Raw genomic sequence first — 23372 nt, 5'->3', positions numbered from 1 at the left:
TTCACAAACTCTGCAAACATAATTATTTCTGTCTTAAATAAGTAAGGAAACAAAAAGCCCAGAACGGTTAAACAGTCTGCCCAAGGCCTCATGGTTAAGTAGAAAGGCATGGATGCAACCTAGGCCTCAACTCTAATACGAGCTTTTTTTGTAAATTATATCCACCCCCCCAAAAAAAATTAAAAATTAAAAAAAAAAAAACCCAAAAACATCAGCTTTTTTCACTGCACCATGCTGCCATATGGATAGTGTTTTCTGAGAAAATTTTCCATTTCTCATTTCTAAGGAAATTATAGCCAGTACAAGTAATTATGTGTTTCATTTTTTTTTTTTATGTCTGATCTTATTTATTTGTTACTCTTAGAACATCTCAGTTTTGACTGGACTCAGAAGTAGAAGCTCTCAGAGAGGACAGCCTCCGTGTCCTGGCAATCTGTTCCTGGCTTGTTACTCTTAGAACATCTCAGTTTTGACTGGACTCAGAAGTAGAAGCTCTCAGAGAGGACAGCCTCCGTCTCTTGGCAATCTGTTCCTGGCATTCTCCTTTGGCCTCCTTCATTCTCTTGGCCAAAAGTTTAGCATATTCTGCAGCCTCTTCCTTATTTTTCTTAGTATGCTGTTTCTTCAGAGCAATTCGCCGACGTTTGTGTTGCAGAACACGTGGAGTAACAAGACGCTGAATCTTGGGTGCTTTGGTCCTAGGATTCTTACCTTCTTTCTTTAGGGGCTTTCTCACAACATACTGGCGGACATCATCTTCTTTAGAGACATTGAAGTTTGCGGATTCTGCTAGCTCTTTTGGGCCCCAGGCGACAAGGCACAGTAGTATCAGTGAGTCCAGGAATATCCTTCTCCCGTTTTTTACAATGACCAAATTGAGAACGCTCAGATTGGCATCCACAATGCAACCCTGTACAGATTTGTGCTTTCTTTCTCCAGTCCTCCTTGGTCTGTAAAACAGGAATGCCCCTTACTCAGTAGCAGGCAGACTCAGCCATGGGTCAAGACACCCTGCTTCATGGGGAAACCCTGTTTGTCGTTCCCACCACTGATTCGGACCACATAACCCTTCCATTCTTCATCCAGAGCGTCAGCAGCAACTTCTGTGGTCATACGCTTCTCATAAAAGGTACGAAGTGTTCGCTCATCGTCCACGTCAATGAGTTTCTCGCAGCCAGCGGCCGGGAAAGAGATGTTCAGCTTCATTCTGAAGCAGCCGACCGCCTCCGAGGCGCCACGAAAAAGAGCTATGTGTTTCATTTTTGCTAGGGTACTTTTTTTTTTTTGCGGTACGCGGGCCTCTCACTGTTGTGGCCTCTCCTGTTGCAGAGCACAGGCTCCGGACGCGCAGGCTCAGAGGCCATGGCTCACGGGCCCAGCCGCTCCGCGGCATGTGGGATCCTCCCGGACCGGGGCATGAACCCGTGTCCCTTGCATCGTCAGGCAGACTCCCAACCACTGCGCCACCAGGGAAGCCCCACTAGGGTACTTTTAAGCAGCCATAAGGAGCTTTCACTAGAGATCTAAACCCCTGTCAGTGTACTCCAATGTGCCATATAAATGTTACCATCTCTCATCTTATGAACTATGGCATGTAATGAGTTGGGAGGCATGTATGTACATGTGGCCTGTAAAGAACTGCTACATGAGTCTGGAGAAGGGGGGAAATATTTCTGGCTGAAATGGTCAGAAAAGCTTTATAAATGAGGCAGAAACTAAACTGGGTCTTGAAGAGTGGGTAGAATTTTGAAAGACAAGATGCTGAAAAGAACACAGGACAGTGAGTGAATCAGTTTGGCCTGGGCAAAACATATATACTTTATGAACTCATTCTTAAACAGAAGCGAAGCTTTAAGAAGGTAGCTGGTGCCAGCCATATATACTCACAGTCTTAAACATAATAGAGAGCACAATAAATATGATTATGGAGGGTCTTGAAGGCCAGGTTAAAGAATTTGAACTTAAGCTTAATAAGCAATTAAGAAAATACAGAAGGTTTTGAGCAAATAAATATTTGGTGCTTCAGCAAGATTATTCTAGGCACTGATTATGTCATAAATGGTGAAAAGACAGACACCATGATTCAACAGTGTCTCCAATGTACTTTCCCCTTCTGGGGAAATGGGATAGGGAACAGTTTCTGTTCTCAGTGAACTTCCACTTGAATGTGCATGGTGGTGGTGGTAAAGGGTATGTGTGGAAGGCTCTGAGACTTGGGATAGGTGCATTAAAAAAAAATTACCATACAGTGTGATGTACTAAAATGAATGCATAAAGGTTCTATGGAAATACAGGAAGAAGTAACTCACTCTGCCTGAAGGAGCTGTGTAATGCTTCAAGGTGATACTTGAGCTGAATTCTAAAGATGGGTCAGAGTTAGCCAGGTGTCAAAAGGGAGGAAGTCATCTAAAGCAAAAATAAGAAGATGTATAGCAGGATATATCCAGAGGACAATGAAGTGCAGTGCAGAAGAGTATGGTTAAGGAAGGTTGGGGCTGGATTGGATTAATAGAGCTAAACCTCTTCACCAGGGCCTTTAAAGTTTAGAATTTATCCTATAGGTGATGTAGAGACTGACGGGTTTTTAAAGTATGGAAACGGCATGATAATTGTGCCTTGGCCAATTCTGGTACCACTCTGTTAAGTCAAACTGGGAAATTCTGGTACCACTCTGCAAGTCAAACTGGAAGAGAAAAACTGGAGTCAGAGAAAGAAGAATCTATAGTATCTGATAAGCAAGTGGATTTGGAGGAAAAAAGCAAAAAAGAAAAAAAAGATGTAGGTCTTATGGCTGGTAGACTAGAAGAATGGTCCTATCAAAGACCAAAATTGGGAAGTCAAGATAAATAAACGCCAGGGAAATAGCAGTAGTTTAGTTTTAGGTACCTTAAGGCGCTAGTAATACTCTGTATACACAAATGGAAATGTCTACTGGGCAGCTAGAATGCAGACACTAAAATGTGGGAAAGAAGTCAGGAATAAAGACATAAATCTGCGAGTCACTCAAATAAAGGTGACAGTGAGATAGTAAGCAGGTATACTTTTCAGAGAAGAATGATAAGTGCTGAGGATTGAACCATACTTAATTGACTGAAGAGAGTAAAGGTAAGGTGATACATAAGAGAGGAAAAAAGTAAAAGACAAATAGTGTGGTAGACTAGAACACAGTTTCAAGAAGTTAGGGGGTGGTGGTCGCCAGTTTCATCTCCACTACATGTATATGTCAAGGACATGAGGACCAAGAAAAAAAGTCATTAGGTTTACCGATTAAAAAATTATTGGTAACCTTCAGTATACTTTTAGTAGTGCTACGGACAAGAAAGGTGGATGAAAATCAAATTACAGCAAGAGATAATGAGGAGAAAATAAGAATATAAATGTCACAAACAGGGAAACGGATTTAGAAAGAAAAAGTGTGGTAAGTTAATACAATGAATTATATATATATTCTCTTTAATTGCTGTATATCACAGAACTCAATATTTTAAAGAGTCAATTGTAGATTGATATATTTAAATTTTAGAAACAAGAACAAAACTATGAATTACATATGGTATATATAAAAGCATTAAACAAAGACTGGAAGAACATAAACCCATTTATGATAGTGGAGTGGGGATGGGGAGAAGATATGGGACTGGCGATAGTGGCCAAAGGGGACTTTATCTGTAATGTTTCCACTTTTTACATCGAGATGGAAGCAAATACAACTAAATGCTAATGTTTTTTAATTCTAGGTATTATTCTGTAAATGTCAAAATGGGATAGTGATATGATTGGGGAAAATATGCTTCAGAGAATGAGAAGCTGCTTTAATGGAAACTAGAGATGGTTATATAAATAAGAAGATAACATAGCACGTTCCTATCAGAACACTCTACAGCCTCTAAAAGGATGTACATGTGTGGTTGACAACACCCTGAGAGTGGGGATTCTAATTCACTTTGCCACTGCAGGAGGCTCGTGGGGAGCAGATGATTCTCCCTGCTTTTCTTCCCATTTGACTGTTCTGGGGACACTGGCTACATTCTTTGCCTACTCACCAGGTGCAAGTAAGTGATGTAAACAACCTCAACAAATTCCTGAGTGTTTAATGTGAAAGGGGTACACAAAAGTCAAGTTTCCAGAAGCATCTCTCACCAGGCTTTAAACCTGAGGTTCATTCCTGCGGTTTGTTACAGTATTCTTTGTATTCTCTATACATTTAATCCTAATTTTGAGAAATAAAAGAGAAAACTAGAAAGTTTAATGGTGATAGAATAATATATAACAGACTTCTCCTTAAAAAAGTATGGCAATGAAGGGAAGGAAGAGAAACTGACCAAGATTCAGAGAGCCTGATGTAAAAGGTTTGAGTTTATGAATGGTTATAATTTCAGGGCAATGATTTGTGATTCCAAATCATTCATGACACTAGAAAACCACCCACTTTCCCACCTCCTTTCTCAAACAATTTAAAAGGTTCAAATGATAAATTTATATAAAACAGTTGCTTACTGTTTATAAAAATGAAAGGCAATCAAAATATATATCTATATATACTCTTTCCATCTACAAATACTGCAGTAATAAAATTTATCAAGATAAAAAAATAGGTGGTATAAAATAATGTAAAACGATAAAGTGTCTGTTCTCAAAAGCTTGAAAATTATTTGGGTGACAAGCTAATTCTTCTATAGCATTTGAAAAATCGTATAGGGCTTTCCTGGTGGCACAGTGGTTGAGAGTTTGCCTGCCGATGCAGGGGACACGGGTTCGTGCCCCGGTCCGGGAGGGTCCCACATGCCGCGGAGCGGCTGGGCCCGTGAGAAAATATATATCTATATATACTCTTTCTATCTACAAATACTGCAATAATAAAATTTATCAAGATAAACAATTGCTAAACTAAATTTATTCACAAAGGACAAGGCAATTGAACTTCAGCTATTAATAAGTTGCTATTAATTAAAAAACCTTGAAAGACTAAGTATATAAACTGAACATACCATCCATGTTATGTAAATATAATTTTCATTTTATTTGACAGTTTATGGAACACAAACCTCACTAGAATTAAAGCTCCATATGAGCATTTTTGCTTATGTTCACTACCACCATATACCGAGGACCTAGAATGGTACCAGGCAAATGCATCGATATTTATTAAGTCAATTCATTCAATACAGATGTTTAATAAGCACTAAAATATATCTAATTTTAACCTAGAAGCAAAAGAACAATATATGTTATACACATTTCCTAATCTTCTCAAGGATAGAACTTGCACTGAAGAAATAAAAATAAGGGCAAGTTTCCGAGCTAAATTCTATCCCTCAAAAATTGCCACCCAAAGACCAAGCTGGAGGGAAGTCAAATTCAAAGCAAGAGTTCTAGGTCCTAAGAGGTTGACATATTTTAGTCTGTTGGGCCTGTCAGTATTCCTCAAATGAACCCATCACGTATCTTTGTGTTCAATTTGCATGTAAGGCCAGCCCAGATTAAGATGATACTGTAAATATGGAGATGGGTGTGTGTGTGGTGGGGAGGGAATTGCTACATTAGTTGGTTACACTAGAATCTTAAGTACCTTCTGTGTGCCTAACATATGAATAGCATTTTATTGTTTCATAAAGTGCTTACACGTGTTCTCATTTATACAATCCTGTGAGGTAGGATATTGCCATTTTATAAATGAGGATGTAGAACCTCAGAATTTAAGTCCAAAGTCACATAGCTAGTAAGTGGCAAAATGAGAATTTTAAGATTTCTGGCCAAGCTTACATCACTAAAATGTACTATCTCTTATCATGAAATAATCCCTTGGGATTCAGGGTAGTGGGAATTCCCCGGTGGTCCAGTGGTTAGGACTCTACACTTCCACTGCAGGGGGCCCGGATTCAATCCCTGGTCCTGGTTGGGGAACTAAGATCCCCCAGCAAGCTGTGCCGCGCCGCCACACACAAAAAAGTGATTTTCAACTACAATAAACATTTGGAAAACTTTTGAAAATATACATGCTCAGGCCCCATTCTCCAGAAATCTGTGAATTAATTGGTTGTGGGCAGAGGCAGGCATCCATCCATATTTTAAAATGCTCCCCAGGTTGATTCCAACGTGGGGCCACGTTGCAAAACACTGACTTAGATAATAAAGATCTTTGAACGTCATCTTAAGAATCTACCTTAAGGTATGTCAAAAAGGTGCCGAAGATGAGGGAAGCCAGTATTATAGTCACCTGTTTCAGTACATGCAGCCAGAATTTCCATGTTTCTATTAGATGTTTTAAATGCCTGGCTAGCACTCCTTAGCTTTTTTACTGTTATGGAAATCTCCAAAGAGTGTATGAAAGCCAGATCAGCTTTTGGACACAAAAGCTTTTCTAAGGCCCTCAGAGGGGGAAAAAAAATTAATTACAAAATACCCAGCACCAGAATAGGGTCTCATTTGATTGGAATTGGCAGTGGCAGAAAGTGGTTTCCTGTGGGCATATTGCAGTAGTCCTATATAATTTGCCAGTATGGTAAATTATAATTTACCTGGTAAAACCTGGTAAATTATCAAACCCCTAGACAACTGGTGAAAATGACAAAAAAGTTCATGCATTTGTTCATTAAAGAAATATTTACTGATGACCTGCTTAGTGCCAGGCTCTGCTGTAGGTTTCAAAATAAATAATGCTCCGTAAGTTTCTGCCTAACAGGAGCTTGTAAACTACTTACATAAAAAGGGGTTAGTCAATACAACTTGACCAGAATGCTCCCCTCAAACAAGGGCTGGATTAATCACTGGGTCACCCCAACTGGAAAAAGTCAGTACCATGGTTTCTATCAACTTAGATGTCTCAAAATTCTAAGCTCCAAAGGAAATGTCTGTCACTCTGGAAGAAGATGTACTCGAGTGACTTGTGTTCTGGGTGTGACCCAAACAGCATTTAACTGGGTATAATCTCATTTAAGGTTGGCCTTTCATTGCCAACCTTACAGTTGGACTTTTCCTCAGTACGAAGACCTGTACCACACGCTGAACTGGGTGGCAAGTGGTCTACTGAGAGTTGTAGACAACCAAACATGCATTAGCCTGTAGCACTGGCTAGGTCAGGAAGTTACGTCGTGGCTTAGGGGAAAATGTGGAGTAAGGGTCTCCAAAAACTCGTGGTAGAACCCATGGCCTAGAATTTTAACAGCAGAGGGCGGTGCAGCCGATTTCACAGAAAGAGTTTTACCGACTGGAGCCCCCTCAGGAACTTGCCCCAAGATAAGATGAAACTTTCTCAGTGAACTCAACGAATGGTAAAATACCCTAAGTGTTCAGAGTTGGACTTACGGCTGTTTTCCATAACCTCTACTCTGGTCTGACCGTTAAAGTCCCTTGCGGACACTCTTGACCTTATAGTTTGGGGTGGGGATGGGATGGGGTAGGAAGCAGTAATGAAGTCAGCCTATCAGGCTTTCCAAAAGAATACTTATCCTTGGTTTTTGGAAAGAGTGTACAAATTAGAGGGGGTCACTCCCCAGAGAATTAGTCTGGTCCTTCTTGCCAGTGACAGCGCTGACAAACACGTTACAACACAGTTTGGAGGGAGGGGAAAAGGACAGTAAGAAAAAGAAACTATGCCTGTGGGTTCACACGAACCCCTCTCACTTCCCAACGGCGTTCGGACAAAACCAGACGCCAATCCGTAACTAAGTTTCGCTTTAAGTCTACGCACCCAGGCCGCCCGCTCCGTCCTCCCCCCAAGTACGGACTCCAAACTTTCTGCCTCTTACTCGGCCCCCAGGCCGTGGAACTCCTCCCGGCAGGCTAGGCTCCGCTCCGAAGAGCCCCGAGGCCCGGCCCGCGTCCTCCCCCAAGGCTGCCCGTACCTGTCCAGCATCTGCTGTAGGGCTTGGTCCGGCATCTTCGTCGGAGGCGGCGCACTCGCCTCCCCAGTGGGCCCGGTTAGGGCCGGGCCCAGGGACAATAGCACTGAGAGGCGGCGGAGTAGGCCTCAGTCCGGCGGCGGCCGCGAACCCCCCCCACCCAGCCTCCCGGGGCGGCTCCGCGAGCCCGGCGGTGGCGGTGCGCGGCCCGCGGGCGTCGGGAGAAGGCGGTGGGGAGCGAGGAGGAGGAGCCTGGGGCGGGGAGGCGGCGATCGCGGCCCGGGTTCCTGCCCGTCAGCCCGGGGTTCCGGTCCATGGACCGCGGGCGCCGAGTTGCTGCCGGCGGAGGAGCTACCTCTGTGAGGTAAGAGTCACCGCTTCAGTGCGCGCCGGGGTCACGACGCAAGGCGGCGCAGAGCAGCCTGGGAGATGTAGTCCTCGGACCGTCCCCGCAAGAGGCTGCACAGCCCGCCCCGACCACCGCCGTCGCGCCCGCCGCCGCCCGGCCGGCGCCCTCCCGTTTCCTTCCTCCAGGGGGAAAAATGTCCTGCGGGCCGCTTTCCAGGAAGCAGCGGGATGTGCCGCTCCACCGTTAGTAGCATCAAGGTCAGCCCTCCCTGCCTGTTTCTTTTCTCTCAGCTCTCGTGCTCAGGTGGGACCAAGCCAGGTGAGGGGGGGGTGGTGGTGGCTAAAAGGCCATTTCTCGGCAGGGTCCCCAGTCGCGGCCGCGGCGTCGGGGCGGGCCGTGGCGGGGGTGGGGGTGGCAGAAGCGCCTTTTGAAGCCCTTGGCGCTGGGGCCAGCGTCTGTCGCGTCTGAACCCATTTTGGGGAGTTACGCAACCCCCGTAAGGGGTCGGATGCTCTAGTACGTGAGGTTATTCCTGAGGGGTCGGAAGGGCAGTGGCTGCCTAGACGAGATGGTTCCCACCCGAACCTCTCCGTGTATGTTTGCCCGACGGGGGGGGTGGGGGAGAGGGGCGGGGTAATGGGGGGAGTTTATTCCCTCCCTCTCTAGGAGCCTTCTAAGATGTGCCTGGGCTTTCAAGGGCTCGCCACTAGTCTCCAAATGGAACGTGTTCGTGAATAAACAGCTCTTGCTTACTCAGCTGTGGGTCGTCAGGGGTGTTTGTTTCTGCTGCTGGTCGCTGTTAACCATTTCTAGTCGCCTTGACACCTCCAAGCAGGTGGATGTGTATGTGTGGGGGGAGGGGAGGGGATCAAAAGGGAAAAATGATGAATCCCTCGTTGGTTTATTCTCTGACGCTCTAGGGACAGCTTTGGCGGGAGGAAAAGAGCTGTTGGCTAACAGGAATGCGTCTTTTGGATGACCTGTGGCGTTCTCTAGTGCTGCGATTGGTAGGATGTCTGGTAGTTTTCCCCTGAATATGCTTAATTTCTGCCGCAAGAGGTTTGATTTTTCTTTAAATTAAAATGTGTTGCTTAAGCTCTTTTTTTTTACGTAGAATTTTACAATCCGCTCTTAATTCTCTGCTCAAAGTCTGCTTCCTGAATATATTTGAACTAGAATGTGCATCACCAGGAAGGAAAACAAAAATAACATGTGACCAGAAGTTTATTTGGCCTCCAGTTTCTGAAGGATGCTTTTATGAAAAGCTTTGGGAATTTACATGACTAATTATAATTAATGCATCACCTTTTTCTCATGAAATGAAAAGCAGGCCCCTGACAGGGGAGGGAAATAAATAATTTAATCAGGGTGTTTGATATTTTAAATTCCTATTTATTGCTACTCCTACTGGGTATGTCTTCCCTTACTGCGTATTTATCTCTTAAGCAATTGTCAGCCACAAGGAGATTGATGCATACATGCCGGTCAAAAAATAGAATTTGATCTTAGCATATTGAAAAAAAAAAAAGAATTTATATTAGCATTTTCATGAAAATTCTGTTTCCTCGCTGTGTCAAAAATCCTTTGAAATAGGAAAAAAAATGTCTGTTATTCATCTTAACAGTGATTAGCAAAAAAAATAAAAATAAAAAAGCGATAAGCACCTGACCTAGTAATTCCACTCCTTGGTATCTGCCTAAGAGAAATAAAAACATATGTCTACACAAAGACTTGTATGCCAACATTCATAGCAGCATTATTCCTAATAGCCAAAAAGTGGAAACAACCCAAATATCCATCAACTGATGAATGGATAAACCAAGTGTGGTATAGTCATACAACAGAATGTGATTAGGTTATAACAAGGAATGAAGTTCTGATACATGTGACAGTATGGATGAACCTTGAAAACATTATGCTAAGTGAAAGGAGCCAGTCACAAAAGCAACATATTGTATGATTCCATTTATATTAAATGTTAAGAATAAATTCATAGAGACAAAGTAGATTAGTGGTTGCCTAGAGCTGGAAGAGTTGGGGAGTAATGGGGAGAGATTGCTAACGGGTATGAGGTTTCTTTTTGGGTTGATGAAAATTTCCAGAATTAGAGTGGTGATGGTTACACAACTTTGTGAATTATATTGCAATTAAAAAAATAAGATAAAACAAAATTAGATTCTGGTGATGGTGGCACAGCTCTGAAAATATACTTAAAAACTGAATTGTATGCTTAATATGAGTTAATTTTATAGTATGTAAATTACATCTCAGTAAAGCTGTTAAAAAATTAGCTCCATAGAAAATGTTCATAAGGACATCTAAAGAGAAACAGATCAACAGATAACTGATAATTCTTTAATTTAACTTTAATTTTTTATATTTTTTAATTAGTATGGACAAAAATCATTATTGATAGAACTCATGAAATAAATTCCTTCAGATAAATTTGAAATGGGTGACACACATAGCTTGAATTTCAGTATTGTTTGTCAACTTTGTTTTCCTTGGCTCTTGTGTTTTCAGATAAGACTTGGAATAATTGGAATTATAATTTACTTTCTGATTTTGAAGGAAAAAACTTCTTACTTACTTAGATCTTAGTCTGACCCCCCCGCCCAAAATAAAAAGTTGAAATGCACTTAAGCATTAATAATTTTATAATGGATTTATAAATAACTGAGTATGGAACTGTTCTAAATATGTTAGGAAATTTAAAGTAGTATATTACTTTAATGTTCTCCCATGACACTTGTTTTGAACTGTCTGCCAAAAGGGGCCCTGGAGATATTCCAAAGAGATATATAAAGTATCCAGGTGCCTTCCAAGGAGAATTGTCAATTGCCAAATTTGGTGATAAACTGCAGGCTGAGTCCACATTGCAGACCACAGAATATTCTTCATTAATTTATTCAGCAGATATTTCCAGAGGATTTATGATGTGCCTGGGTACTCTAGTCACAAATTAAACAATAACTACCCTTTAAGAACATACAAACTACCTACCAACGCTTATATTAAAAAAAATTAAAACAAGGCATTTACGTATGAAATACTACATAATGATACGTGGAAGCATATGATTAAGTGCCAAGTGAATTGGCCTAGAAATACAAAGTGAGGTAGAAGTTTAGAGACTGTCATGGGCTGGTGTGTTAGAGAACTTTGTGAAACAAGGGGAATTTAGGCTCTACCTTGTAGCAATAAGAATTATGTAGGTAAAGAGGTGGAGAAGGATCTTGGGTCTGGATAAGGATGAAAAGATGTAGAGAGAGGAGTTAACCTCTGTAACTGGAACTGTGTCCCTGTTGAGTAAGAGTGAAAAATATGATTGGTTGGTTAAGTAGGGAATAGTTAAAAGGTCTTGAAGCTATTAATTCTTTTGATAATTATTTATTGAACAAGCAATATTTATGTAACAGGCACTAAGCTAGGTACTGGAGACACAATAATGAGAAAAACAAGCATGGTCCCTACTTTTGTGGAGTTTACCGTTTATAGTGGGAGAGAGAGAATCACATAAATACATTTTTTAGGTTGCAAATGTAGTACATGGTGTTATGAGAGATAATAACTAGGGCTTTTACCTAGACAGGGAGGTCAGAAAAGTTTCTCAGGAAGTGTCCATTATGCTGAGAACTGAGGAAGAGCAACAGGTAATTGGACAAAGGGATAAGGGAAGAGCATCCCAGGCCAAAGGACAGCATGTGCAAATACCCTGAGAAGGAAAGCCCTGTGGTGAAGAGGAGAAATCGAAACAAAGAGAGGACTTGGGGTAAAATGGGATCACAAAGGTCAGTCAAGTGACAGACTCTGAAGAGCTTTGTAAGCCAATTTAAGGAATTTTGCCTTTATCCTAGAATCCTGCTGGGAGGAGGACATAAGAAATGGACTCCATTATGTAGGAAATGGAGAGTTAACTTGTAGTGGTTCCCAAACCTGCTGTGAGTCAGAGAATTACCCTGGAAATTCTGATCCATGTGCCTTATAGTTGTGCCCAATTAGCTGTTTTTTTAAAAAACAAATTTCCTAAGTGATTATTAGACCAATGGTATCTCTGCAGAAGTACCGCAGTGGTTCAGAGCTTTAACTCAAACCTACATTTGAGTGTTAGCATTGCCACTCAGGGGCTCAGCAATTTTGGGTGGGTTATTGAATCTTTTTAAGCCAAAGTTTCCTCATCTTCAGGAGAATTACAGAACCTACACTGGGTTACTGGGAGGATTAAATGATAAAATTCATTTAAATTGTTCAGGACAACGCTGGGTACATGGTTAAGAGCTCCATTGGTGTTAGCTCTTAATTATTACTAAAAGTTCTTGAGTCAAGGTGAGAGTGATTTAGGGGGATTAATTTCGCAGTGGTATGCAGGGTGGGTTGGTTACAAAGACAAGTTAGGACTGGCCTAGGTCTCAGTAACTTAGCCATGGTCTGTAACTATTTCAGAAGTTTGCTTTAACACAGCTATAAGTCCTTGAAGAGCCTTAGATTGGCTAAGTAGTTTTCAAATAGATAATGTTCCTGGGTCTCTTAAAGGACTTTTATAGGGAGACCTTGGTCCCCAGAATACATTTTACTGGCTTAGCATCTATAATGTTACTTTTTAAAAAAAATATAAGTTTATTTATTTTATTTATTTTTGGCTGCATTGGTCTTCGTTCCTTTCTCTAGTTGCAGCGAGCGAGGGCTACTCGTCATTGCTGTGCGAGGGCTTCTCATTGCGGTGGCTTCTCTTGTTGTGGAGCACGGGCTCTAGGCGCACGGGCTTCAGTAGTTGTGGCACGTGGGCTCAGTAGTTGTGGCTTGCAAGCTCTAGAGCGCAGGCTTAGTAGTTGTGGCACACGGGCTTAGTTGCTTCTCGGCATGTGGGATCTTCCTGGACCAGATCTCGAACCTGTGTCCCCTGCATCGGCAGGCGGATTCTTAACCATGCACCACCAGGTAAGCCCTTTAAGATTACTTTGAATTGATCTTTTCTTAATTCTGGACAGAGGCTTCACTGGCCACTTATAGAAGACAGTCTAAAACCTGTCTCTTTATCTTCATTTGCTATGCAGAGAATAGAATTTTAACAGCTTATGTCAACTCTAACGGAAAGGATCTTTACAAAGGGTAAATAATTTTACAAAAAAAAATCATCATCTACTAATTAGTCTTTTCCTCATAAATATTGTGGAAGACTCATTACTTTTCATTGTCCTTGGTTAAATTCCTCTCTCCGGGTTAGGTGTCCCGGGGATAAGGCAGTGGTGTGTCAAGAGTAGGTAAAAATCACCGGATAAGATGCCACATCTTCCTTCTTGTATCTTGTTTCAGGAGTATCAATTTTATACAAAAATGTATATATAAAGAATTATTTTCTTTTTTAAACAAGCGTGGATGTCAGAGCAGCAGTTCTCAAAAAGTCGTCTAACAGACTCCTAGGGCTCCCTGAGAACCTTTCCAGGAGGTATGTGAGGTCAAAGCTATTTTTATAATACTAAAACATTATTTGCCTCTTTCACTGCATTGGCATTTACACTGATAGCACAAGCAATGGTGGATGTAACTGTTTGTATCTTAGCACCATTAAAGGCACTGACACCAAACTGTCCTAGTGGTTATATAGTCTTCACTACCACACACATAGAATAAAAACAAAAGTTCACTTAAGAATGTCCTTGATTAAACAGTAAAAATATTCATTTATTAAATTTTGACCCTTGGATATGCGTATTTTAACTATTCTGTGTGATGAAATGGGAAATATGCACACTTCTGCTGCATCCAAAGTATGATAGTTGTCTCAGAGCAAAACACTTTACATGATTGAGCTACAAGCTGAACTAGCTGCTCATCTCACACTATTTTACCTGAAAGACTGACAATAAATATTTTAAACTTTTGTGCTGTTAAGAAAGTGAAAAGACTTTCACTCATTTCGGAATGGGAGAAAATTTTTGGAAATAATATATATGAAAAATGACCTGTGTATAGAATATATAAAGATTTGTTGCAACTCAATAATAGAAAGGCAAAGAACCCAATTAAAAAATGGACAAAGGATCTGAATAGACATTTCTCCAAAGATATACAAATGGCCAGTAAGCACCTGAAGAGATGCTTACCAACGTTAGCCATCAGGGAAATGCAAATCGAAACCGCGATGAAATACCACTTCACTCTCCCTAGGGTGGCTATAATAGAAAAGATGAATAATAAATGATAAGTGATAATAAGTGTTGGTGAGAATGTGAGGAAGTTAGAGCTCTAGTACACTGCTAATGGGAAGGTAAAATGGTGGGGCCATTTTGGAAAACTGTCTGGCACTTCCTCAAAATGTTAAACATAAAGTTTCCGTATGACCCAGCATTTCTAACCCCAGATACATACCCAAGAGAAATGAAAACATGTCTACACAAAAACTTGTACATTAATGTTCATAGCAGCATTATTCATAGTAGCCACAAAGTGGAGCAACCCAAATGTTTATCAACTGATATATGGGTAGATAAAATGTGTCCATACAATGGAGTATTATTCAACCATAAGGGATGAAGTACTGTTAAATGCTATAGCATGGCCGAACCTTGAAAACATTGTGCTAAGTGAAGTAAGCCAGTACGAAAGAGAACATATTCTATGATTCCATTTATATGAAGTGTTCAGAATAGGTAAGTCTACAGAGACAGAAAGTAGATTAGTGGTTGCCTAGGGCTGAGGGAGATGGAGTTTTGAGGAGTGACAACTAAGGTGTGCAGGGATGTGCACCTCTTTTTGAGGTGATGAAAACATTCTAAAATTGATTGTAGTGATGACTGCACAACTCTGTGAATATACTAAAAATCAGTGAAGTGTATACTTTAAATGGGTGAATTATTTGGTGTTTGACTTGTGTCTCCATAAAGCTGTTGTTTAAAATAACACCAGATAAAGCCTTAAAATCCATTGTTAGTTGACTGATGTATTAACTTATGACATATCAATATAACATAGTATTATATAGCTGAGCTATTGAAACAAATGAGATATTTCTATATAGGCCATAATGAAAAGTTGCTGAAGATGTAGTGGTCATCAGTTAGGTTTTTTTTTTGTTCCACAGAAATCAACTCTAGCTAATTCAGTCCCACTAGGGGACATTTGTTAATGTCTGGACAGAACAGCCCCTCACAACAAATATGTTGTAGCTCAAGATGTCAATAGCGCTGAGGTTGAGAGACACTGAGCTAACTTAAGCAAAAGGAAATTTATTGGAAGGAATTGGGTGAGCTCACAGGATTGAAAGTAAGGCAGGAAAACCAGGCTGGAAGCAGTCAGGTAGGCTACCAGAGAGAATCGTCTTGCAGGAACATTCCATGCTCTCATATGGGTTCAGCACTGGAATGGATAAACTCCCTCCAACTGCTTGTATTCTGCTCACAGTTCAAAATCTAAGGAGAGAGCATCTAACCAATCTTCCTTGCCACTTGGCTAAAGGAAGGCAATGTACCTTGAATGAAGGCAGTTCCTCAAAAGGAAGTACATTCATTAGCAAGCACATTTGACCATATAGTTATGATTCATTTACTATCTAGGTTCTGGGGATAGAGGAGAGCAAAAGAGACAAAAATGCTCTTGTGGAGCTTATATTCTTATGTTGCTAAATCAGGGCAGATCTTTAATAACTTGAAGGTTGAATAGTTGCCAAACTCCAAAACCAATAAATACTACCCATATGTTAAGTGAAAAAAGCAGGGAGTAGATAGTATCTATAGTGTTATCCAAATTATTATTTTTTTTAACTTAGCATGTGTATGTAAGGAGATTTCTAGAAAGACACATAGGAAATGTTTTTTGTTGTTGTTTTTTTAATATTACCTGTGGATGGTGAAACTGAATATGGGGAGAGAAGCCTACTTTTCATTTTATTCCCTTATGATGTTTTCATTTTCACCATGAGCATGTATTTCATAGTTAAAAATTTTAAATTAAATTAAAAAAAATCATTGGTGCAAGTGAAGGATGATTAAAGGCTTTTAAAAAGTCACAATATTGGAAGTTCCCTGGTGGTCTAGTGGTTAGGATTCTGGGCTTTCACTGCCGTGGCCTGGGTTCAATCCCTGGTCGGGAACTGAGATCCCACAAACCGTGTGGCCAAAAAAAAAAAAAAAAAAGTCATAACATTATGGTGGTTCTGCTTATTATGGAAAAATGGAAAGAAAGAAAGAAGAAGAAAATCTGACTGGAAAGTGTGGCCTGTAATCATTCAACAAATATTTGTTGAACACCTACCTGCCTTAGGTCCTTTTTGGACAAGGTGGAATATAAGTAAATAAAATATCAAGCAGCAGCCATGTGTGAGGCACTCTGTGAGGTGCTGTATCTGGGAGGGGATTGACATTTGAAAAAGATCTGACAGCTGCCCTTAACGAGTGCCTGTTGGCATCTAGTTATTGAACACCTAATATGTGGCATGTGCTGGGCCCTATATACACATTATCTCAAACCCTAACAATGACCTTATCAGATAGATGGCTGTGTCTCTCATATCACAGATAAGAACTTGAACACTGGAGAGATGAAATTATAGCAAATAAGTGGCATAGCTGACCTTTGAATCCAGGTATATCTGACTTCACTGGAGAACAGTGTATGAATATGTGATAGTTAAATAACAAGTAAAGAAGAAAGTGCTGTATTGCAAGAGCAATCACAGAACTATCCATGATTAATTTCTGAAGAATTTTAGGTACCCCAGGAGCTCAGAGAAGGGAAGAGAAGTTGCTGCATATTGGAGTGGTCTGGGCAGGCTTCCTAGTGGAGGAGTGGTTTGAAGGTGGGTCTGGGCAGGCTTCCTAGTGGAGGAGTGGTTTAAATTGGGTCTCGAAGGAGGAGTATATGGATATGTAAAGAGAAAGGCAGTGTCAATCTTTACTAAATGCCTGCTTGAGTCTAAAAACACTTCACCTAATCCACGTAGCCTCATTTGGGAGGTGAGGAAACAGAGGCTTCCCCTTACCCCCACCCCTTGCCAGGAATAGGCTCTTAATAGGTCTTAATTTTTGGCAGTCTGATAGAGTGAAGTGAAATTTCATTGTTATAGTCAAATGTTTACCTCTATTTTATAGCTTCTGGGTTTTACCTCTTCGGTAAGATGAATTAATGATAGAAGAGAAAGTGTATGTAATAAACTAAAAGACCAGGATATAGTCTTTTGGGAGAATAGATTTTCAGTATAAGTCATTTTCCTCTACTAAAAGAGTTTTAGGCTTTTATGAAGGTATTATAACTAACTGACACCCTACAGCTGAAATCTCAACTCGGTAAGTCTGAGAAGGATCACCTATTTGTTTATTCAACACAAGTTCTTGAACTCCAGCTATGTACCAGACACTGTGGGAATACTGGGGATACAAATATATGAATAATACATTGTTAGTCTGTTCTTGTCATCAGGTTGTTTACCATTTAATGGAAGAGACATATTGTCATATATTTATAATATATGGAAACCTGAGCCAGTATATCTGCACACACTCCCTGAAACCTAGGCGTCCTCCTTGAGTCATCCGTCTCCCTTACCTCATCCCCCTACCCTTCGGTCAGTCACCAAGTGTGGTCCATTTATCTCCTAAATATCTCTCAAATCCATTTATTTTTTTCCATTGCCCCCTCCCTTCACCCCAGTCCAGCTGCCTGTTATCTCTTACCTTGGACTACTTACTAGTCTCATAATTGGTCTCCCCACCTTTGCTTTCATCCCTCTTCAACTGATTTGACAATTGGCCTCTCCAGTTTACTCTTTTCTTCCTTCGATTCACAAGTAGAATGACTTGTTAAGAAATGTACAACTGCTCATGTTACCTGCTTGAAGTCCTTCTGTGGCCTGTTTAAATCCTGGTGAGAAGGAGCCAGTAGAAAGCATAAATTTAGCAATTTGGAGAAAAGGGGAATAATCCATGAATTATGCCTTCTAAGCTTCATGAGGGCAGGCCAGGACCATACCTGTTTTGTTCACTATTGTATCCGCAGTGCCTTGCACAGAGCCTGGCCCTTGGCAGGTGTTCAGTAAATATTTAGTGAATTTTTAAAAGGGAGAGACACTTCTAAGGCGAGAATGAACCCTGAGATGTTTGGAATTGGAAGTATCGATACAAACTCATGATTTTATAGATATACATACATAGATAAACACACACAGATGTGTGCATACATATGCTTTTGGCTCTATCTGCTGAGAGGGCCTAAGGCAGTTATACCCCAGAACCAATGAGTATACCTAGTGCTATCTCCAGTAGAGGGAACAAGGGCTCTTTGGAGAAACTGCTAATCCTAGACTAGTAGGAAAGGAAAAGTACATGAACCTGGAACATCTGCAGTGCCAGAAAGTAGGGATGTGCCAGAAAAATGATGGGGCCATGTCAAAAGGGCCTAGGAGTCAACTTGAAGGGACCCCAATGGCCAAATCAGGGACATTTTGAGTAACATAATAAATAATGATAATGAATTATAACCTGTAGAATAAAATATGAATCTGTGAGTCTATGCTGTTAAAAATAAATGAATAAATCAGGGGAGAAGGAAAAACTCTTCCTTATAGTGGCATTCCAACTAATTAGAAGCATTGATGAAAATAGCAAATCACCACTTGCAAACACCACAGGAATAATTGATATAGGCAAGAATCATTGATGGATGCTAAAATTAGTGGGTGAAAGTATGTTGATAAACAGGATGTTCACATAGTCAGAAAGTATCTTCCCCAAGATGTTTAAGTAGAAAGGGAAAAATAGTAGCTTTACAGTGGAGAAATCTGGCAGACACTACCTTAACCAAGTGATCAAAGTTATCATTACCACAATGGGGCATATCCACATCATGTTCCTTTGGGAATGATGCACTAAGAAGGACACAACATGACTTCTGTGGTATTATTGCCAAAAATGCATGACCTGAATTTGATCGTGAGGAAACATCAGAGACACCAAAATTGAGGGACATTCTACCAGATAGCTGGCCAGTGTTCTTCAAAAGTGTCAAGGTCAGGGGACTTCCCTGGTGGTCCAGTGGTTAAGACTCCATGCTTCCAATGCAGGGGGTGTGGGTTTGATCCCTGGTCGGGAATTAAGATCCTGCATGCTGTGTCGCGTGGCCAAAAAAAAAATAGTGTCAGGGTCATGAAAGACAAATACTGAGGAATTGTCCCATATCAAAGGAGACTAAGGAGACATGACAACTAAATGCAATGTGTGATTCTTGGTTGGATTCTTAGAAGGGGCATTGGTTGGCCAGTTGGTAAAATAAGGTCTGTAAATTAGATAATAGTACTGAATCAATGTTAATTTTCTGATTTTGATAATTATACTGTGGTCATTTAAAATGTGAACATTTGGAGAATGTGGGTGAAAAGTGGAGGGAAATTCTTTTTTGTAACATTTTTTAAATTCTGAAATTATTTCAAAGTGAAACATTAAAAGTAAAATAAAACCCCTTTTTTTTGAATTTTTGAATTTTATTTTATTTTTTTATACAGCAGGTTCTTATTAGTTATCCATTTTATACATATTAGTGTATATATGTCAATCCCAGTCTCCCAATTCATCCCACCACCACCCCCACCCCCCCTGCCGCTTTCCCCCCTTGGTGTGCAGACATAAAACCCCATTTTTAATGGTTTTGCATTGCCCTCACTTACTTTATCTTGCAATACTTTACTCCCCACCTCCTTCCAGCTTCCCAAATGAACCCTGAACTCTAGCATGCTAGCTACTGGCTTTCTTCTTTAGTTCCTTGAATACACCATGCTTCCTCCTCTTCAGATATTGACGGTAAGAAGAAGCATGGTATTCTCTTTGCATGGGGCATACTTCCTTTGAACTTTATCCTTTTGTTCTTTAAGGCTCATTTTACTTACTCTAGAAAACCCCTCCCTGACCCCCTAATCCAGGTCCCAACATTGTATGGTTTCATAACATCTGGTACTTTTTCATAGCATTTTTATCACAACTGCCATGAAATTATCATGGAGTTTACTGTTTAAAGTCCCTCTCACTCACTAGAAATTAATGTTCATAAAAGATGTAGGGACTGTCTTTTTTTGCTCAATATTATTTCCCTGGTACCTTGCACAGATTTTCAATGACTCTGAGTAATTAATGCAAGTCATGCAATGGAGCATCCCCCCTGCCAAAAAAAAACCAACACAACGTGGATGAAACTGGACACAGGAGATGTTTTAACTTTGAGGAGATGAAGGTGGGGACCAGAATTGGTGGCAGTGACAGAAAAGGATAGATGGAGGAGTCTTATCATGGAAGGAGCCATAGGACTTGTTAAGGGAGGAGGAAGAGTCAAAAATGATTCAGGTTTAATCATCAGCTGCAAAAAGGTACACAGTTGAAATGGCACTTGAGTCACTTTTCCAGCAGTATTTTTTGAGAGTATGTTCCTAAACATTTGAAAATGGTCTCTATTTATTTTTAATAAAAATGCTTTAAGTGGTAAAATACTGTATTATGTGGTAAATACCAATTGCCATGCTGATTAGTATGTTTGGTATACTAAAAAGTACTAGAGTATTTTAATAAAAATACTATAAACCCATGTTAAAATACTGCCTTGATTCATATTAAACAATAAAAATGACTATATGAGAACACCTGAGTATCCCTCTGTAGTGGGTACTGTGGTGCCCCAATCCAGATCCTCTCTTCATGGGTAATGTACTCCTCCCTCAGCTGCTGGGAATTTTAGTTCCTGATGATGGAAAGCTTTGTTTTTGCTGAGTGTTGCCTTAGGTTGCAGGGAACTGCCTCACTTTAGGTTATCCTCCCAGGTTATGCCTCACTGGCCCACAGCCAGTGAGTGGCTGATTTAAGATGCAAAGACCCAGCTTCCTTGCCTTATTTGAAGACAAGTCTGAGGGACCTGTCTCAGCTACCACAGGTATTGGCCAAGTGGCAACCACTTTGGGGTCAGTGTCTCCCTTTGACTCTCCCGGTCTTCCTCATTGCATTGCAGAGGTATTTGCCAGTTGCGTCCTGCCTCAGTAAATCTCTTGCTTGAAATTGGTCTCAGAATCTATCTCCAAGGAACCTAACCTATGACACTATCTAATCTGCCTACTCTCTAAAGGTTGCCATCATTGGAACCTCTGTGTGTGTGTGTGTGTCTGGGTTTTGGTTTTGTTTTTGTTTTCTCCCCCAAATATACCCCAAAAGTGCCCAAATTAAATGTACACCTTGATGAATTTTCAAAAACTCAGCTTCATTTTTATCAAAGAAAGAATAAGAAAATGAGTTTGGGTAGAGTGAGAACCACCTACATTTACAACTTCCTCATCATGGTGAAGTTGCCAAGGGAAGTTGGAAGTTTCTCTGATTTTAAAAGAGCAAACAGTTTGGCTCTTTTGGTTGACTGCAGTGTACTCTGAAATGAGAGGAACAATCTCAGTATACTTCATAATACATGTAAATGAAATGGGGAGAATAATGAGTGTCAGGGACCAGAGGAGAAACTGAATCATTTCATTAGAGGAAATGATTCAGAGAGAGGAAAAGATGATCTTCCTGAAGGTCAAATATCTATAAATCAAACATGTCAAAATATTGCTAAAATTTTGAGTAACCAAGATTTTTCTGTTAGTCAAGCTCTTTATAGTACTCTTTTGATTTTAAAGTAAAATTTCAAGAATTCTTCTGTGTTTTTGTTTCTCAGTGATACATAGAGCTTTCATCGAGAGTGTTTAGTTCCCCTCTGTTCAATTCTTTCTGTCTCTAACATCACCCTCCTCGTTCTCTCCTGCCTGGATGATACAATAGCTGGCCTCCTAATCAACTATCTTTCTCTTTCCACTCTTATCCCCACCACATTCTGTTCTTCACACAGAACCACGATGGCCTTTTTAAAGCATAAATCAGATCATGTCACTGCCCTGCTTAAAACTCTCCAGGGGATTCCCATCACACTTAGAAAAAAAACCCCAAATCTTAATTTAACCTAAAAGGCACTATACCATATGGCTCCTGACTACCTCTCAGACTTCATCTTGTACCACTTTCTCCTTGTTTACTCTAGCTACAATAGATTAGATGTTCCTCTAAAGCAGGAGTCAGAAAACTAAGAGGGGCCAAATTTTGCTAGAGGCCTATTTTTATACTGCCATTTTTAAAGGATTGTGAAACAACTACAACAACAGGAACAAAAAGAAGAATATGGAACAAGAGACCTTGTGTGACTTGCAAAGCCTAAAACATTTACTATGTGGCTCTTTTACAGAAAAAGTTTGCCAACTTCTGCTTTAAAGGCTTATCCCTCCTGCATTAGGATCTTCACATTAGCTGTTCCCTTTGCGTCCTCCACTACCAGTCTTCACATGGATGGGTCCTTTTAATTCAGGTGTGAACTTGATTCAGGTGTCACTTCATCATTGAGGCCTTTAATGACTACCTAATGTAAATATCTTACCAGATTCTCTCAATCACATCACCTTTTTTGTTCTTTACAGCACTTATCTGATATTTCTTACTTTTTATTTTTTCAATAACCATTCCCCCTCTTCCCCCATGTAGAAAGGTCTTTTCTTTCTTGTATACTACTTTTGAGTATTCTTGATCTTGCATTTAGATGGAAGAGAGCAATAGTAAATGTTCGGAGCCTACTGCATAGTTGGTGCTCAATAAATGTGTTGAATGAGTGAATTTCCAGATTATTTCTGCATATGAAGTTTAGGTCTTCTGCTTTTTTTTTATCCTCTCTGAGAGGACCTACAGTGCAAACTGCAATAAAGAGCTACTTTAGAATGGAGAGGCCAAACAATGCCTCTCCCTTAAGAGAACAGATAAACTTCTCTTTTCCTTTTCCTTGCTTTCCCTGGGAAAGCCCATTGATAGACGAGTGGGATGTTTCAAAGGGATGTCTCAAGGACAACTTATATTAAAAAAGAAAAAAGGAAAAAAACCGTTTCTTTTCATCTTTTGCGAGAGGAATTTTTTAGGGTGGTAAGATTGGTCGAGGTCACATTTTCTACGAGGCTCTGAGGCTTTTGGGTGAAGAGTTTAGGGGAGGCCTCTGCTTGGGAGATGGATTTAACACTAAGAAGAACCAGGCCTGAGCTCAAAAGAGAAGCCAAGAACAATGTGAATAGGGCTTGTTCTAGGTGATCAGGTATGAGGGAGGAAGGTAAAAGCCCAATAAGCACAGGTCCTGGATTTTTCTAGAGTTTA

The 23372-nt window shown here is 40.4% G+C and overlaps 2 protein-coding genes and 1 pseudogene across 2 annotated transcripts in view; 1 reads left to right on the top strand and 2 right to left on the bottom strand.

Moving 5' to 3' along the window:
* The window catches only part of MARCHF5 (membrane associated ring-CH-type finger 5), a 55118-nt gene extending 46911 nt beyond the window's left edge, over positions 1-8207 (bottom strand). The window contains exon 1 of the mRNA XM_007108708.4: positions 7845-8207. Within this exon, the coding sequence (XP_007108770.1) occupies positions 7845-7879 (35 nt within the window). The 5' untranslated portion in view covers positions 7880-8207. The remainder of the gene's footprint in view (positions 1-7844) is intronic.
* LOC114484520 (40S ribosomal protein S6-like) lies at positions 464-1244 on the bottom strand (annotated as a pseudogene).
* An 88-nt stretch (positions 8208-8295) lies between the features above and the next one.
* CPEB3 (cytoplasmic polyadenylation element binding protein 3) overlaps positions 8296-23372 on the top strand; it is a 179537-nt gene continuing 164460 nt past the window's right edge. Inside the window, exon 1 of the mRNA XM_028481099.2 lies at positions 8296-8447. The gene's annotated coding sequence lies outside the window, so the exon portion shown is untranslated. The remainder of the gene's footprint in view (positions 8448-23372) is intronic.

This window comes from Physeter macrocephalus, chromosome 20, assembly GCF_002837175.3.
Source record: "Physeter macrocephalus isolate SW-GA chromosome 20, ASM283717v5, whole genome shotgun sequence".
NCBI classification, from domain to species: domain Eukaryota; kingdom Metazoa; phylum Chordata; class Mammalia; order Artiodactyla; family Physeteridae; genus Physeter; species Physeter macrocephalus.
This window is presented reverse-complemented; position numbering and strand designations above follow the sequence as displayed.